Source organism: Acanthochromis polyacanthus, chromosome 21 (genome assembly GCF_021347895.1).
Source record: "Acanthochromis polyacanthus isolate Apoly-LR-REF ecotype Palm Island chromosome 21, KAUST_Apoly_ChrSc, whole genome shotgun sequence".
Classification (NCBI taxonomy): Eukaryota; Metazoa; Chordata; class Actinopteri; family Pomacentridae; genus Acanthochromis; species Acanthochromis polyacanthus.
Window position 1 is genome coordinate 10352986 of NC_067133.1, and position 19306 is coordinate 10372291.

The 19306-nt window shown below is 37.3% G+C and overlaps 2 protein-coding genes and 1 non-coding gene across 5 annotated transcripts in view; 2 read left to right on the plus strand and 1 right to left on the minus strand.

Moving 5' to 3' along the window:
* Window positions 1-4708, plus strand: part of cacnb1 (calcium channel, voltage-dependent, beta 1 subunit) — a 56524-nt gene extending 51816 nt beyond the window's left edge. For 2 of the 3 annotated variants that reach the window (XM_022203564.2, XM_051941021.1), the window contains 2 exons: window positions 166-351; window positions 2339-4708. In XM_022203564.2, coding sequence (XP_022059256.1) covers window positions 166-351; window positions 2339-2878 — 726 coding nt within the window. In that variant the 3' untranslated portion in view covers window positions 2879-4708. Of the gene's footprint in view, window positions 1-165; window positions 2303-2338 lie in introns of those variants that run through there. The other variant, XM_022203565.2, reaches the window with a different exon arrangement.
* A 3329-nt stretch (window positions 4709-8037) lies between these two features.
* LOC110957512 (ADP-ribosylation factor-like protein 5C) lies at window positions 8038-12735 on the plus strand. Its single transcript, XM_022203567.2, has 6 exons — window positions 8038-8205; window positions 9621-9681; window positions 9777-9924; window positions 10719-10802; window positions 11589-11740; window positions 11846-12735. Exons 1-6 carry the CDS (start codon window positions 8052-8054, stop codon window positions 11892-11894), a joined length of 648 nt encoding a protein of 215 aa, XP_022059259.2. The 5' UTR covers window positions 8038-8051; the 3' UTR covers window positions 11895-12735.
* A 1104-nt stretch (window positions 12736-13839) lies between these two features.
* trnac-gca (transfer RNA cysteine (anticodon GCA)) lies at window positions 13840-13911 on the minus strand. Its single transcript has one exon. It is a non-coding gene; the product is annotated as a tRNA-Cys (tRNA).
* Between the last annotated feature and the right edge of the window lie 5395 nt (window positions 13912-19306).

Genomic DNA, 19306 nt, shown 5'->3' on the forward strand with positions numbered 1-19306 from the left:
AAAAAATCCACAGATTTTTTTTCTATTTTTACTTATTCTGGCTTTGATAAATGGTGTAGTTTTGGCATTTTTTTAAAGATAACATGCCTTCAGAACCATAACAGAAAGAAAATACAATAATTTTGGTTCTGTCAATGAACAAATAGCGGTGTTGTTGTCGTACAGGAACTGTTTGACATCATCCTGGACGAGAACCAGCTGGAGGACGCCTGCGAGCATCTGGCCGACTACCTGGAGGCCTACTGGAAGGCGACGCACCCGCCGAGCAGCAACCCTCCCAACCCACTGCTGAACCGCACCATGGCCACGGCAGCGCTGGCCGCCTCCCCCGAGCCCGTCTCCAACCTGCAGGTACAGGTGCTCACCTCCCTGCGCAGAAACATGGATCTGTGGCCCGACATGGACGGTGCCGTAGCCGGCGAGGGGAAAGAGGAAGAGCACGCCCTCTGAAGCCCAGGGGGGGAAACTCAGCAGCCCTGAAGGAGGATTCAGTCCCTGTTTATGCTGTATATAGAAACACAAGCACACCTATGCAGGACACACAGTGAGCCCACTCATGAACACCTACAGTAACACAACGTAGTCTTTCCTTCTGTTCAAAACTGTGAAGCACACTGGACTCGAGGAATAACCCATAAGTCACCTCTGCCCCCCCCCCCCCCCCCCCCCCCCGAGGCTGCTTCCATTTCGCTGTAATCAAGAGTAAAATAATATCCGCTGCCCCCACCCTGCCCTCTTTAGCTCCGTGGCCTCCTGTTTTTTTTTCTCTCCTGCACTTTTTTTCTTCTTCTTCTTCTGGGAGGCTGAATCCAGTTCGCTGTCCTCCTCCGTGTTGCCATGGCACCGCCCCTGAAAACAGCAAGTCATGTCCGCCTCTTCAAATAGAAACGCTCGGTTTGGTGGAGGCTGTTGCTAACACTCTGTCCACTTTAATCAATTTATCACAAGTGTGGCGGCAAAACACTAATCAGTTGGGTTTGTGTTGGCTAGTGGCTGCTCACCAGCTGTAATGAGTCGCATGCTGTCAGGTCGGGTTTATGTTTAAGACGGTGTTGCACAGTTTTTACATGTAAACATTGCAGAGCTGCACGACGAACCTGCCGGTGTTTCTTAATTCATGTAAAACTGCTTCAGATTTGAGCTTCTTCATTTTCTAGTCTTAGACGTGTTGCTGCTTGGTTCTGCTGTGAGCTCAGACTGCCAGCAGATGGCGCTCTAGTAACAGTAGAAACCCACTGGGTGTGTTTGCAGGAAGGTTCCATCCCGACTAGAATGTTTTTGTTCTAATAACGTTGTGAGAAAGTTCTGCTAAGTTCTTTTAATGCTTTCAATGCAAAGTTTTCTTTAATGTTTTTCTTATAAGCAAGAAAAAGTTCCCTCAAGATGCTTAAAACATCTCCTAAGTGTTGCGTCAAGAACCTTCTCCTGAGCAACATCCTGAGACTGTTGCAGGCAAAATGTCCCACCAAATGACAGGAATGTTTCATGAAACCATGTTCTGTCTTCTGAGGCCTTTCACCACGTTTTGAATGTTGGTCTGAGGATGTTCTTCTTTTGTCATCATAATCTGACAGCATTCCCCAAACATCCTCTGAATGTTCTGTCATGCAATGTTTTACTTTCATGCTATGAATAGCATACAGTATGAAGGTAAAAAATCATTAAATATACTAAAGTTATTGTAAATGAATAATCCGCTGATTCTGATAGAGTTAATCGGCAACTTTATTTCTGATTTAGTTGGTCACTGCAGCTGTTGAAGCCATTTTTTTTAAACAGAATCAGTACAAAGGCAATCTGCTGCTGTTGACAGTGAGATAAATTACAGATTTCTACAGCTGTGGAGTCACAGAAACAATCATTGAATGTGTTTCTGTTTTCTGATAATTCACTAAAAAAAAACTTTAAAAAGTGTATTTTGGGTAAACCTTAGAGGCCTTATCAGTATATTTTTTGTCATCTGACTAGTTCCTCCAAACATCCTCTTAATGTTCTCTCTTAGTTCACTCTCAACCTTGAAGGAACATTATTTCAATTGGTAAATACCCTGAAAACGTTCTTTAAACATTATTTTTCAAACATTATTCGAACCTGAATGCAGAACTTAGCAGAACTAATATGCTTTTACTAACTTGAGTAACAACTAGTGTGTGTGTCTGCTGCATTGTGGAACTTTTCAGTGTGAGTTAGTGTTTGCACCGTGCAAACCTGGAACGTGTGAAAGCTTGTAGACTTGAGTCTGTTTTGTTTGTCCTGTTTGCTGAACTAACCGCTGACGGTCTGCTGTTTGTGTCTCTGCATGGTTGTGGTGTTGCATGGCGGCGGCGGCTCGCTGCAGGGGCCGTACATGGTGCACGGCGAGCAGAAGCGTGAAGGGCCTCTGACGGAGTGCGGCGGTAGCGGCACGCTGCACGACTACCAGACCGACCTGGACGGGAAACGTCAGCAGCAGCACCAGCAGCAGACGTACCTGCGCTCGTCCCGCGGTCAGCTGAGAGGAGGCAGCGGCCGAGGGCTGTCCCGGCAGGACACCTTCGACTCAGAGACCCAGGGCAGCCGGGACTCGGCCTACACCGAGGCCGGGGACTCCTGCATGGACATTGAGACCGACCCGTATGAGGAGCCGGAGCCCTACCGAGGCGGCGGAGGGAGCCGCCTTCACCTGGCGCAGCACCACGGCAGACAGGCCTCCTGGGAGGACGAGGGCGCCGAGCCGGACCAGGAGAACCTCAACCACCCCCCGATGCCGAGCCAGACACAGCCGCACGGTCGGGCCAAGCTGAGGGAGCGTTACTGCCAGGAACCGGTGGAGACGGGCGCCAACATGAGCCGCAACAAGAACCAGGACGACTGGGGGAGGGATGTCTACATCCGCTGAACCCGGTGGCAGACTGAGGACAGACGGGGAGGTTCGGGGCCACGCCGGTCAGGCCAACAAAAAACCTGTTTACATCCCAGTACAATGTAAAGAAATCCATCAACTGCCAGATGCCATCTTCTTGCAATTTCTTTATGTTTAGAAAAACTACTATTGGTCTGTTTCTTTTTGTTTCCTATGTTAATACTGCATGAATATCATGGATTTCTCTACTGACAGCACGAGGACAGTAATTGTGAATCCTCCAGTTGTAGAGTGAAGTGAAGGCTGGTAGAAACCGTCATGTCCGTCCTCTGCAGTCTTAAACAGGGTCTAACGTCGCCGTCCCCATGTGTGAACAGCGTCAGGGTTTCTCTTAATCACTGCTTTTAGCTTCTTTCAGGGTTTTTCCTCCTAGAACTGAGATCCAGAAATCTCTCACCTCCACTCTGTTATCACCCAGACCTTAAAAAGAAAAGAAAAAAGAAAGCTGGTGGAGAAGTTGCCATATTTAAAACAAAATTTATCAACGTTGGCAAAGAAAACACTCCAAAGATGTTTACTTCCTCCCTGAACCTGGCTCATGTCCGACCCCATCTCCTTCTTCTTTCTCGGGTGCTGAGTTCACCTGCAGTATTCACCTGTCGTCTGTTTGTTTATTTTTGGTAGTTTTTTTTGAGTTTTCGTGTGAATGAAGCGTCCTGCCTTATAGTCGCACCGTTATTTCAAGAAAAAAAAACTCCAATCACAAGTGCCGGAATGTCTCGCCAAGCCATGTCCACCAGCTGCCACGGTGGGACGTCTTAACTCTCGTTACACTCGTTTTCATACCATTTCTTTGTGTCTTTGTGAGTCCCAGCGTGCCGCCTGTCTCCTTTTCTTTGCTTCGTCGTCTGTTATTTAGGGTTTTTTTTTCTTTCTCGTCAGGGCTGATGGTTGTATTAAAAGTACTCGTGTGTGTGGTTCCCAGATTCCACCCCAACAGCTTAGCTTGTCTGATATTAGATACCACTCTCTTCTAACTCTTGATTTCTGACTGCATTAGTGTCGTTTTTTTCTTTCCTGTGAACATTTGCAATCTCCTTTTTGTTTTTTAAAATCTTCGGTTCTTTGTGAGGTAGTGAAAGGAGTATCAAAGCGGGGAGGGGGGTTCTAGGATCAGCTTTTTGGTCTTTACTCTGGTTTATCTATAATGGAGAATCCATGAATGTCTTTGGTGGGCCGCCGCGGCATTTCCACCCTGTCTTCAGCTGAATAAATAAATATTAAATAATGATCGGTAAATAATGTTATTGTTGCGTTATCGCAATTGTTAAAAATTATGAAATAACATGTATCATTGGTGCCTGATTGTAGCTACATTTTGCTTTTTCTGCCTTTCATTTTTAATCTGTGGATAAATTCGTATTTTAATTAAAAATTTAATGACAAAAAATGGCATTGTGTCGCTTTAAATGGTTCAGTAAGAAGCACGGATTCCAAAGATGCTGAATGTACTCGTGTTAACTTGATATTCACTAGTAAAGCTGCTGTTTTTTTTTCTTTTCTGGAAATCATTTTAAGTTTATTCAGTTTAGAAACAAGAGGTCTCCTGCTGCCTTAAAAAACTGAGTTATCTGCACCTTTAATTAACTTAAAGTCATTTTTTGAGTTGTGAAAGTGTAAAACTGGCTGGCAACCTTTTGTTTTCGAGAAATACGAAAAGAAAGACCTTGTCCAAATTTACACCACGTCTGTTTTCTCAAATTCTACAAGAAATGCATGATGGGAAATCTGATTAACTGCTAGTTTTATTTCTTATGAACCAAAATTTCATGAGTTTGCAGAAATTAAAACTGTTCATTCATTCAATTCATGGCAAACTCGTGCTAAAGTGTTTTTCAATTAGCTAGAAATGAGGAAAAACTCACATTTACCATCAACAAAAGATGAGTTGCTTTGACTAAATTCCTTTAGATTATTCTTAATGTTTTACAGTGCACACTAGGAACTTCAGGACACAATGGAAGCTTATCTTTATTCAGCAAAACTTGAGTCTTCTTTTGTCGTCATTTCATGTTCACCTGAAAAACAAAGACTCTTGACAGAACAACATTCCTTCACGGTAACACCATCCTTCAGGAAATGAAGTCTGGAATTTGTCGTCCTAAACACACCTCTGAAATTTCAGAACATCTGATTACAGCCCAGTGAGGAAACATGATGGGTTAAATAATGAAGTTTGAAGGTACAGCTCGTTCCAGGATGTGGTTTTTACACATCTAGAGCTCTTGTCTAATCACTGCTGCTCTGCAGAGCAGGAAAAAACAAGAGGCTGGTTTCTGTCTGAAACGTGAGCATCGCTGCAGAGATACTGAAGGTGAAGATGAGTTTAGCCTCAAACAAACTGAAAAAGGTCACTGAGCACATATTTGTTTAATTTTTCTTGAGTAGAAAGTATCAGTGGGACAATCTAAAAGTGCTTTATTAGAAGTAAAAGTCCTGCAGTCAGTTATTATTCATATAGCTGAAGAACAACAAGCTGCATGTTACTGGAATCTTTAGATTTCATGAGGTTTCCTAAAATGTGATCTTAAAATTATTTGTAATTTGATACAGTATATATTACTGTAAGTTCTCAACCTTAATATTTGAATTAATCAGGTAAATTTAGATACAAATATTATTGTAGAGTCTTCACCTTAGTGTTTCAACTACTCAGGTACATTTAAATAATTACAAATTTTAAAATATATACTTCTAATTAGTCAGATAAATGTATAGAGTGAATAATGTAGGGTTTTAACATTAATGTGGAAATTTGTCAGGTAAATTTGTATTTTATATAACAATGGATTGTCTTAATATTTAAATCATCTGGCTGAATTCATGGAATAAAAAATATTTCAATATGTTTAAAAGAGGTAAATTTGCACAATAAATATTTTTTTAACAGTAATTTTAAAGTAATATTTAAATTTGCCTGGTAAATTTATGTTAATTTTAAAGATTGTCAATTAGTAAATTTTATAAAAAATATTGGTGTAATAAATCATATTGTAGGGTCTTAAACTTAATATTTAAGCTCGTCAAGTAAATTTATGAAGAAAAAAAAGTTTTTTAGTTAGTCACAAAAATTTGTAGAATAAATAATATTTTAGGCTCTTTACCTTAAACTTAAAATTTTTGAGGTACATTTTTCTATAATGACATTGCAGTGTCTTAACCTGTATATAAATTAGTCTGGTAAATGTATGTAATAAGAAAAGCTCTCAGAGAGCCCAGTACTCTGCCAAGTGTGCTCAGTCGTCATATCACTCCTGCTTTTAATAAAAAATGACGTTGCACTGAGCACAGATGTGTGTTATGCATGTGTACACTATGCACAGATCCTGAATTGTGTGACCTAAATATGTAGCGGGCAGCAGGAATTGATGGGACTCAGAAACACCCCCACAGTTTAATCAATTGTTCCTTGTATCATTTCCGATGGATAAGTCCCAATAAATCTGCAGCGGTCGATTTGTTGTAGGATTGCAATCGTTCGATCATCAGCAGGCAGTTGATGTCCCGTTCACTTGTTGTCATAGTTACAGTGTCGCCATGCCACTATCTCCCAATGATACAGAAATAACTAAGAAATGTATGAATCCAGACTATAAACTGCATCACTGCCGAAATCTAATCTCTTGGTCCTTGTGTCATTTCTGAGCGAACCTGAAAATTTCATCCAAATCCGTCAGTTTGTTTTCTAATAATGTTGCACACAAACAAACAGACGGACAAACATATGCCAATCATCACATAACTCCACTGCGTTCCTTGGCAGAATAATAATATTGCAGGATCTTGATATTAATATCTAAAATAGATCTGTAAATCAGTATTTCATATAATATTATGGGGTCTCAGACCATAATTTTTAAGTTAGTAAATTAAACCATCATTCTGTAAAGTCTTAACCTTAATATTTAAACTTATTAGGTAAACCTGTAACTTTTTTTTTTATCTATTGGAGAGCACTCTAGCTCAACAGTTGTTTTAAGTGTGCTGTATAAACAATGATTTGACTGCTGTGACATAAACAAATATATTTCTTCTTCTCTTCACAATATGTTGATTTATTAAATTGTTGGTCATTTCTAGAGCGATTTACAAAATCTGGCAGTCATATCTTAAAACACTATTAAAACTGTACAAAATAGAAAAGGTTTGCAATAAAACAAACTACTTGGAGTATTTGGTGTAAATTCCAGACTTGGTTAATATTAAATATCTTATTATGAAGCTCCTTACAGGTTGGACTTTTAAAAAATCAGTTTTATGAGGCCTTTAATTTGCAACTAGACACTTTTGTAAATAACAGAACTTACAAGAAGTCCCATGATAGGTCATATATTTTTAAGTGAAGTGGTAAATCCTCGGAAAATACCTGGAGTGCTCTGTGGAAATCCCGGGGATTCTATTTTCTGACTGCTTTTGCTTTCTGTTGGCTCATAATAAAGTTCCTGCCCAACGACAACAGGAAGTTGCCCATTTTACTTCCCGTTTCCATATACGGACGGAACATGTGCGTGTCAGCAGCTGCGTCATCAGTCGTCGGTGTGACAAAGCAGCCGCCTCAGCTGTGAGACGCCTTCAGGGGCTGCCGGAGAAACTCTGACGTCCGAGATTTAATGACCTAAGAGAGAAATGATGTTACATTCAGGTACATTTTATGGTCATTTGTAACTCGGTTAAATTGCTGTTTGTTGGAAATGTAATTAAAACAGAACATTTAGACATAATATTTGTAAAATATATAAATAAATAAAATACAATAAATAAAAAAAATAAACCAGGTCTACATTATTCACTATTTTTACAGTTTTTGAAAGTTTTTTTTTTAACTTCACTTGAGTTATGTGTCACATATTTAACATCTTTGAGGATAAAAAAATACTCTGACAGATACTTATATGATAAGAAGAAAACAGCTGATAAAGAGAAAAGCACAGCAGATTTACCTCTGTCCCTGAACACAGCCAGCATCTTGGTAACCAGAATAATCTCTATGAACTCAACTGAAAATGTACATATATATATATTCAGATATTGCAGCTACTGCCTTCCTTAACTGAGATATTTCCAGACGTACCTGAATGCATCGTTACTATGTTCTTTGTCTGAGGCTGAAACCAGTGAAGCTCCGCCCACCAACCACTCAGAAACTGATATGAGAAGAAGGAACAGACTCAGTCTGACAGTCAGCTGCTGGTTTCTCTCCAACAAACGTCTTTTTTCTGGATTAATCTTCTCTGAAATCACAGAAACACCTGCCGAAATGGGATTCCTTCTGACCAAGATGCTGGCTGTGTTCGGGGACAAAGGTAAACATGCTGCTGTACTTTTCTCTTTATCAGCTGTTTTCTTCTTCTTATTTAGCTATCTGTCAAAGTGTTTTTATCCTTAGAGATGTTAATAATTAGGCAAATAACTTCACTGAATTAAAAGGAACGTTCAAAAACTGTAAAAGCAGTGACAAAAACAGCAAATATCTCTAGAATAATGACATTTTTAGCTGATTTAAACACAGGAAAACAGTTTAACTTTGTTGTTGTACACTGACAAAGAACAAAATACTGTTTGTATGAATAAAAACATTTGATGTGGACATTATGTATAGCTAGGTTCTGTTGTTTTTTTTATTTTTGTCTTTATTTTGTACTATTTTTGGGTGTTTTTGCTAGATACCTGTAACTTTCCAAAACAAGGAAAAACTATAAAATGACAGTTTTAAAAGTTATTCACCAATTTAGAAATACATATTTTTTTCTATCAAACAACAACAAACATATGTAAAATAGCCTTTTCTTCCCGATTTCAATACAGTAAAAATGCCTTGAATCTTAATATATATATTTTCTTCAAAATAACAGCAAATATCCATAGATTTTTTTTCTTTTGGTATTTCAAATACAAAAGAAGTTTAATTTTGTAGTCAAATGTTGTAAAAGAGTCCTCTTTTTTAAAATACAGATTAATATATTGTTGTTATTATTATTATTATTATTATTATTATTATTATTTTGGCTGCATTATTTACAGTTTTGTCCAATTTCTTATAATTAATGTGCACATTTTTATTTATTTTTTGGTGATTTTGCGCATTGTTATCTGTAATTTAACAGATCAGGAAAGAAGCTGAAAAATAACAGTTAAAAAAATTATTTAATCCTTAATACAAATATATTCTTTGATGTAAAATATTTGTGAAAGAAGTTATATATTGTATTACACTAAAAATACTGTCATTTTACAGTCAAATGCTATATAAGAACAAATGATCATTTGTAATATTACATGTTTCTCAACATTTTTCTTTTATTTGGTCCTAATTTTTTATGATTAATATCCAAATTAAAGTTTTCTTTCTGTTATTTTGCAAATTATTATCTGTAGTTTAACCAAAGTGGGGGAAAACTCGATGATTTTTTTCTTTTTTTTACATTTTCTCACAAAATCACTGTGATGTTTAAACACTGTACTGCAAGGCACTTTGTTTAATTTAATTTCAGTGTTACTTTCTGCCAAAAATATACAGAAAACTTGACTGAAATCATCTCTATGGATAAGATATTCTGTCGAGCACCTCTCAGCTCTGTACCTTCTTTATCTTATCTGTGTACTTTTCTCTGGTGATGCTCAAATTATGCAACTAAAGATAAGAACTCAGAGTAGATGAACCAGTTTGAACCGTTTAAAACTGAAACAACTGAGTTGAACATGTTTATCTTTCCTATAGAGCACAAAGTCATCGTGCTGGGTTTGGACAACGCAGGAAAAACCACCATCCTCTACCAGTTGTGAGTGATTTCACTGATTTCTGAGCCTTTTGTCTGCGGTTAACACTTTTGTCTTAATTAAAAATGTGTGTTTTTCCACCTTCCCACACATCCAGCCTGACAAAAGAAGCCGTCCACACGTCGCCGACCATTGGCAGCAATGTGGAGGAGATCACAGTCCGAAACACCCACTTCTTGGTTTGGGACATCGGAGGGCAGGAGAGCCTTCGAGCCAGTTGGTACTCGTACTTCTGCAACACGGAGGTGAGCTTAAGACACATTTTATGAAGAAAAAACAAACCAAAGCAACTTGTACAGGTGCTTTTGTCCGAGTTATTGGTCTTGCATTCACTGAAACACCACAAAGTCTCTTCCTAGACATTGCACACATTGGCTTCTTGTGTTGATAAAGTACTCGGTGCTGTAGATAATCATTTACACTGCGTTACATCACTCGTCTTGTGTCTAAAGTCTCTGATAACTTGCATGTTATGGCCAGTTTTGTAAGTCAAACCTCAATATGTCTGGTTAATCTCCATATTTAATAATACAGCAGAGTCTTAGCCTTTATATTTATATTATTCAGGTTAAGTCTGGTAATTTATCACCCCATAAGGTCTTATGTTATTTGAATTATTCTCCATATTCAATAAAAATTGTAGGATGTTGGGTTTAATATGCATTATTGTCAGGTAAAGTCATGTTTTATATCACTTTTGCAGGGTTTTAATCCCTAACATGTTAATTAAACGTGTAAATTTACACCCTAAATAAAATTATAAGGTCTTAACCCCAATATTTACGCTTTTTGGGTAATTTTTTTCACAATAAATAGAATGTTTATTGACTGGAAGGTACTTTTCCTTCTGAAAATATTGATTTTTTTTCATTATTTATCTAACTGGATATTAGTTTTGTTGTACAGTACTTTCATTTGTGCTAAGCAGCTTAAGTTATTCTCACTATTATAATGATCATCATGATTGTCATTATTTTCATGATTATCATTATTGTCATCATTATTATTATTGTTAATGTGATTACTATTGTGTTTTCAGATTGTCATCCTGGTTGTGGACAGCACCGACCGCGAACGTCTGACTGTCACCAAAGATGAGCTGCACCGGATGCTCGCATACGAGGTATAATTCATCCCAAATCTTCTACACTTTAATTTAAAAAGTGTCTTTTTTACAACCTTTTTCTGTGCAGCATCTGCAAACATAATAAAACCAGTCAACAAATGGCTGCTAGCACACTATAAAATAGTTTTATTAGTAGATCTAAGGTGTTGACTGACAACTAGAGCCGCAATAATTCATGTCTGATTGATTTAATAATCAATTAACCAGTTCAAAAGAGTCTAAATGGGATTATTTTCTAGTTTCTTTATTCCTATGTGACAGTTAATTGAAGACCTTAACAAGACTTTTATCATCTATAGGTTTGGGGAACTCTGATTGACATTATTTGTCATTTTCAAGACCAAACAACTGACCGATTAGTCGATTAGCAGCTTTAACTTCTTCCGTTGATTAAGGAGTTATACTTTCAAAGCAAAGCTTTTTAAAGCACCTACTCTCAGGTGACAAATAGGTTTTGGGAGGGTTAAAATAACTTGCTTTATAAATCAAATATAGAATATTTAATAATGTCCGATTGACGTAAAGGCGTTTTGTTGTTCTGTGAAACCCTCCTGTGTCTGGTATTCGTGGTTTCATGTTGGAGACACACTTTCAGTAATTGCACAAGAGATGTGAAACCAGCTTACGAACCCATGACACAACGTGACAAGGAAGTCTTAAAAAACCGTGTGAGTCAGCATACGTGTGTTGGTAAATGTTCCGCGAGTTCAAGTGGAAATATTTCAGTAATTAAGTGACTGTAAGTGAATTCAACGGCCTTGTTTTCGTCTTGTTTTGATGCAGGAGTTGCAGAACGCCGCTGTTCTCATTATGGCCAACAAACAGGACGTGAAAGGCTCAATGACGGCGGCGGAGATCTCACAGTGCCTCACTCTCGACACCATCACCACGCACTCTTGGCACGTCCAGGCCTGCTGCGCCCTGACAGGAGAAGGGTGAGTCCAAACACACCTTGCTTTCTCTTTCACGCGTCAATCCTGCTAATTATCAACCCATCAAACACTGAAAACACTGAACGTCTGCATGGTTTCTCCCTACAGGCTTCCTGCAAGTCTGGACTGGATGAGATCACGAGTTGTTGCCAACTGAGTCAACCTCCAAGTCCATCAAACTTCCTCAAACCGAGCCGCCGTCTCATGTCAGGATTATCTGCAGCGGTTTTAAGACTGTGAACATGACGTGTCAGACCCAGACCTGGCCTCGCGACACTCACGGCGTCTTACTCAGCTGGGAGAGTCTGTAAGGAGCTGCTCCTCGTCTGAACTCTGGATGATGAACTGAATGTAAAGAAATTCTTCCTTGCCTTGTGTTTATGAAGAAAGTTTGCCAGAAGTGTGTGTGTCGAGGTGCAAATGTGTCAGTAAAACCTGTAATTCCAGATTCCACTCTGCTTCTGCAAGATTTTACAGGAGATAATGAAGCTATGATGATTAAAATGTATTTCTAGACCTGTACAAACTAAACTTGAATGATTAAACATCTGGATAACTAGTAGATAATAGATGACAATAGATTCATAATACTAAAGCGCCTTAATTTAGCAGACTCATGTCGTGATTTCACAGAAACCTTCCATCATGATCTCATTTTGGCCTTTGACTGTTTCCTCAAACTTCAGACTTTCGTTCTTAACATCAACAGATTGTAAAACCTCACCAGTTTCATTGGAGCAAACTTTTCCACATGAGTCTTTAAGCACAAACCGTGGCCTCTACTTCTTAAAAATTCTGTTTCATGCCAGCGAACAAGTTTTTTTTATTGACCTCAATGTGTTAAATAATTTATTCTTCCTAAAATAACAGCTCTCAGATTATATACTGTATATTACAGCAACGTCCTGCACTGGAAAAGGAGCTAGCTGCTAAGGATGATATTTAAGTGTACATATGTAAAGTGTAATTTTTTAAATAAACGTTATTATTTCAAGTCATGTTGTGTGTGTGTGTTGTCTCTCCTGCAGCTGGTTTATACCTGCAGTCACAATAATGACAGAAAAGTTATTTGTATTATTGTTTTTTGTATATTTTCCTGTTTCTTGCATGCTTGTCTCATATTGTAGACTCTTAATCTTGATATTTAAATCAGACAGGTTAATTTGTATTTTAACTAACATTAAAGAGTAATAACTATAATATTTTTATAATATAATTCTTAACCTCAATATTTAAATTTGTTTGGTAGATATGTATAACAAAATGTAGGGTTTTAACCTTAATATTTAGGTTAGTCGAAAAATGTATGCAATATTTAAAATTGTAATAATATTTTTTAATACTTAAATGAGAAATTTTATCTAATATTGTAGTGTCTTAGCTGTAATATTTAAATTACTCAGATAAATTTATATAGTGCATAATAATTTTATATCTTAACCTTTAAATTCAAATTTGTTAGGTAAATTTATGTGATAAAATATTGTATAGCTTTAGCTTTACTACTAAGGTTGGTCAAGTAATTATTATATATTTATCCTAATATATATCCCAGTGAATAATATGGTAGAATCCTAAGTTTCATAATTTAGCTTGCTAGGTAAATAAATGAATCAAAAATATTATGATATAATCAACTTTTCTATTATTTTTCTCTAACATAAACTCATGTCCGGATTTAATATGGTTGTATGTCCCACACATTACCCAGAAACCACCTGTGAGTTCATTTTACTGGCATTTTTGCGATATGTATATATATTTTAGACTACACATATGTATTTATGTAATATATTTAGGCATATCCTTATGCTGAACCCCTGTGTTCTGATTTGTTTTTTTGTGTCCTGTCACCTTCTACGTGCTGACTTCCTTTTAAAAACTCTAATGAATGTTTATTCTGCTTATTTCCTGCTTTAGCTGCTGCTATTTCGCTGTAATGTTATTTCCTGTTTGTTGTTTGAACAATGGAGCATAAATCTGTGAAGCGGGTGTGTTTCTTCCGAGGTAAAATATGGTACCAATAGCGGTTAGAACGATTCCAGCAACGACAGCGACACTATTTACAAAATTCTACAAATGTAAAAACGAAAACGAATATCAGGGGGCATCCGGATTTGAACCGGAGACCTCTTGATCTGCAGTCAAATGCTCTACCACTGAGCTATACCCCCTTGCGTTCACACGTTGCAAAAACGTTGGTATTTGTTCTCAAATTAGAAAAAGAAACGTTTTTTTTTAATTAAAAGAATGTTATGATGTTTTCAGTTTGCTTTTATTTAAATTAAAGCTTTGTGTTGTTTGTTGACTGGTTTTTAACAGACACGACGGTATTCTGTCCACTAGGGGGAGAAATGAGCTTTCATTCATTTATGGCTGCAGTCTGTCAGCTGTTACTGTAAACTGAAAGGTCTAGCTTCCACTCTGAACCATGCAAAACTGGTTTTCACTAAATCTTCAGGATTTTTGGAGCTGGAAACATTTATGAATTGAGTTAACATCAAAATACGACAAATATTTTCTGTCTGAGTTATCTCTTTATGCATTTTCTATCAGGCCTTAGTCCCTGCAAGCAACGCACAGATGAAAATAATGACATTAATGACAGTAAGCAATAAAATAACTTTCCCGAAATGGACTGTAGCCATCGTTAATACACCTGGCACTGAAAAAGGCAAAGTTCAAACCGTCTGATGTGTCTTAATTTGTGTCACCCACCAAATGTGAAAGCAAAACTAAATTAATTGGTCCAGTTATGTCACATGACCTTGAGGTTAGTTCACAATTTGGTCTGAATATAATATTGCATAAGAAAAGATAGAACTTTAATGATCCTAAAGGAAAGTCCCAAGAACTCTACCAGATATTACTCACAATACAAAATTACACAACCTGACAATAAATGCTGTGTGACATAGAAAAATCAAGTAATAATGTGAGTGTGCAGGAGAATGCAAACACAGGTATGCAGCTAAACTCACAAAAATCCAAACGAATGCAGGCTAATTTAAACAAATATCAATTATGTAGCAGGAAGAGTTGGAGGACAGCTACATGACATGATTTAAAATCCCTCTTTGGTCACTTTTAACTTCTAAAAACTCCAGTCTATGTAAATTTAGAAGTTTTTTTTGACAAAAAACAAGCACTTCCTGTCTTAAAATGATTTAAAAGTGCAGTATTTCAACCTCGTTGCTTTCTCTAAAATGCACAGCTCTATTAAGTAACACCTCTATCTCCATGTACCTCTTAAGTATTCACTGTAGCTCAAGCACTGCTGTTTATTTCATGTTTTATTTTGACATTCTCTGCCCTTGTGTCTCTTACTGTCCTTACTTCCTGTCTCTGTCTAGCTCCCTTCTGATTGGCCTGATCTGCTACACCTGTGTCTTCTGAATCTGGTGTGTCTTGTCTCCCTATGAGTTCCCTTTTTACATGTATAATCCTGTGTTTTCTTTTGTTCTCCACCAGTTTGTCCAGTTTTTTCTCCTGTTTAAGCGCCTGTTCTTTCAGCCTGACTTCATGTTCACCAGGCTGGTGTTTTGCATTTTAGTGCTTTGGTTTTCTCCCTATTTTTGTGTTTTTGCATTTAGATTAGGTTTTTTTTTTTGTGTAAAGATTCATATGGACTTTTTAGTTTGGAGTTTGTAGCATCACGATTTCTGGAAGATATGTGCAGTTTGACAGGGAAAAGTAAGAGTTTTAGGGTTTCTCCTGACAAGCATGGATATGAAATATGCTTGTAGATTCTCCACAGTGAACTCCAGTCTTACATGCTGTGTTGGTTTTCCTGCTTGTTGAAAACTTTCTCAGATCAATTGGACATCGAGTGGTATTTTAATAAATCAGATATGGATTAAAGCATGGAAGTCTTGTACTTCTTGACCTCTGCAGTGAGGCCTAGTTTTGAACTGTGTTTTATTTGCTCCCAAGACCATTTTACTCCATCATTGATGCAGTGGAAAGGAAAAGGCTAAAACTGACTTACATACTATAAGAACACATCTATGCAGCAAAATGATTTATAGTTGGAATTACTTATATGTTTACAATGGGGCAGTGATATTGATTTATCCCTTTATGCTTTTTCTGGGCAGCTTTCTTTCCTGCTGTGGCTGTAGCAGCTGTGGTTTATAGCTTGTATTATATTTAAAAATGTCTCATTAGTTTAGGATTATAGTTTGTTCTGTGAGGAGCTATACAGCTCTAAATGTTCATGTTTGGTAATATGGAGCCAAAAGCACCCCTTTTTGTTTTCATAGTTAGATTCAGAAACTGTGGTTTGACTCAAGTTGAGATCTAGCTTCATGTGATCACTTGGTTAGGTTTGTTGAACTTGTTTTTTAGTAGAGCCCTCAGCTCACTCATTACTCTACAAAAACTGCTCCAAACTGCACAATACAGTAAAATTGGAGTAATTCTGTCTCATCAGTAAAGGCAAACCCGCCCTGTAAGCTGACAGGATTTGTTCTTCAACTTTGTGATGAGGAAAACTCTGGACATCTGAATATTTTTGTGGACTTTCATTGTTGCCATGCATTTTCAATGTGTCTCTTCTGATTCATTTTACTCATGTTTTGTCTTCTTCATGCCATCAAAAAAAGGACTGTTTGCTAATGCACAAGCTACCTCATACTGTAGCTGTGTGTCCTACAGCTATTTGAACTGCGGCATGCATGCAAGATGAACGTGAGTTGCATGTATAATTTAATCCCGTCCAGATGTTTTCATGAAGTTCTGCTCGTTTTTTTTTTGTTGTTTTTTTTGGTATTTTGGTCATTCAAATCATTTGACTCAATTCTGGGATTATGTACTTATCATGAGGTTTCCTCCTTTTTAGATTTCTGTTGCTGCCTCCATTCTCTGCTCTCAGGACCCTGAAACTGAAGCATCTAAGTTATTTTCACCCGTCATTTCTTTTATTATACACACGTGTGCCTTTTCCTCGTGAGACACATTAAAATGTGCTTTCTGACTGCAGACTCTGGTGCTTATCCTGAGCTTCAAATGTTTACAAAATCTAGTTGATACCATCAGACAACTGGAGAGTAGGAATCACACAAATTTAAGGTAATAATAAGGACAAAATGAATCCTGTATTGTCAACAGGGAAGGTCTCAGGGCAAAATTAATAATGCATTTATGCTGTAAAAATCTTCTTGGGTGGAGCTAAGCCCAGGATGTAATGATGGTGCCCCTTCAGAGTAAAGTATTATAGATGAAGTAAATTATGCTTGAAATTCATCGAATTTGTCTTTTTGCTTTGGTAAATTGGATTCTGTCAACTTTAAATTGTACTTTTCCCTTTAAAACTGTTATTCTAATTTCTGCATAAGTGCAAAATTTAGTTTACTGGTGTCCATGTTCCCTCAAGTTTTTTTTTCATTCAAATCTCACAATTCTTCCAGTAGGATTAAAGGAAATTACAGTAAATCTCATGACAGATGTTTAAGTTAAACTGAAAACTTGTCTTAAGTTGTCTTAAAATGAAGTTGCAGACTGTTAAGTTGAGGGCAATCAAATGATTGAAGTCCATCTAACTTCTAAACCAGTAGCATTACTGTTACTTAATTTGGATAAAATTCATTAAACTGCATGTTAACAAATGGAGCAATTCATTTATTTTTGATCTAACAATTCTCTTTATTCAGTGTAAAGTCTCTTTTGCATCTGTTCAAGCAGATATTTATTTTTGCTGTTAAAGGAATTAGAGTATTCAAGTCTACGAACACTCAAGTTTCTCGTCCGTTTCCTCCTCGATTGCAAAAATTACCCATAAATTTCAACGCTATGGCTTCAGTAGTTGCAGTCTGAATAAGCAAGTCTTGCAAAGTGCTGCAGCTCAGTGAGGAAACGCTGTTAAAACATCTATACAGGGAATAAATAAAGTGACTGACTGACTGCTGGGGTTTCTTATTAGCTTCGACTGAGCTTTAAAGGAGAGTTTAACGACTGTCGATTTCAGGCCCCATCACTTAAACTGAGTGATTTTTGTAAGTAAAGACTCTTTGGGGGGCCAAACAGAACAGAGGAGGAACCGGCAAAACAACTCTGTGGACAGCAACATCAGATTCATAGGGGAGGATGTCAGGGTAAATAAACTGTCTTGTTTTGGACTCTGTTGTGTTGCACATCTGGGAGCACGGAAGCCTTGACACTGATGTTTACCAGAAACCCCCACACAAACACCGATGCCTTCTGTTTACCTCCCACCACCCACTGGAACACAAGCTGGTGGGCATCAGAGCCTTACAGAACCAAGTCGAGACCGATTCCACCAAGAAAGAAGGAAAAATGAAGCCGCACATTCTAGGAAAACCTGTTGCAACCCCAGTGAAGTCGGCAAACACGTGGAAAAAAGCAGGACAACACTAAACAAGGGAGGAAACAATATGTGGAAGAACATTGCAATCCTGGTGCACCTCAGACCAAGCAACACTCAGACATAAACTGGTCCACCCTGAGGCTAAACCAGCAAAACACAAGCTGGGAAGTACTGTATAAGCAGTTAAACGTAGCCAGGAGACTAAACAACTCGACAAACACATAGCACAAGACAAGACTGGGTTGTCCACCTGCATTTAGAGGGTAACTCCTCCAATGTACAGATTCTAGATGGAGAAGAAAGATGGTAAAGGAAAAAAGTTAAACAAGTAGAATATTCCATCAGTTATTTTAAAAAGTGAAATTTTAATATGTTCTAGGCATATTAGTGTTTTTATGTTGTACAGCTCAAATGTTTTTCTAAACTATCTCTCAAAATTGGACTAATTACTCTTCACAGCATAAATATTGTCTTTCAGTCTAACGCAATAATGAGTGAGGAAGACTACCAACTTAAGTTATCCACAAGACAATCGACACTCTCGTTTATGGGAAATGACTACAGAATTTTAAAAGTTTACCATTTTAAATTGAATTATCCGAAAAAGTCATGATATTCCAATTTATTGAGATGCACTTAGGTCAAACTGGAGCAGAGTAAGGGACCACGACACCAGTTATCAGGTACTTACAATACTGTGGTGAGTGTTCAGTTTCACAACCATTAACACTTTGATTGTCAGAACTTTAGCTCTAAGTCAGTCAGATTATCTTAAAGTGTTAACCTAACCAAATATAAATACTAAGTCTAAGTTACATCATTTATAATACCGTAGTACTTGCTGCATTAGTTAGATTATTCTCTATAATTAATAATGCTGTAGGATCTCAGCTTAAATATGTGTCGTAGTCAGGTAACGTAGTTTTTGCTGGGTTTTAATGCATAACATGTAAATTAGACGTGAAATCGCACCATAAATAGTAATATGGTTTTGAAATGAAACCCTACATCTCAAAATAATCAAAAAGGCTTCAAGATTGTAACCAGGAAAACATGATCCCACAATGCAAAATTTCATGTTTTTAAACTAAATAAATGGATATTTAAATGGATATTTTTCACTCCAGGGTTCTTAAGAGTTTTCATTTGAGTAAAAAATACTCAGATTAAGCAAATGATGTTGGAAAATAGCTGCTGTTTTTCTTTTAAGGATCATTAGACAGAGCATATTGCAGAAAAATGTA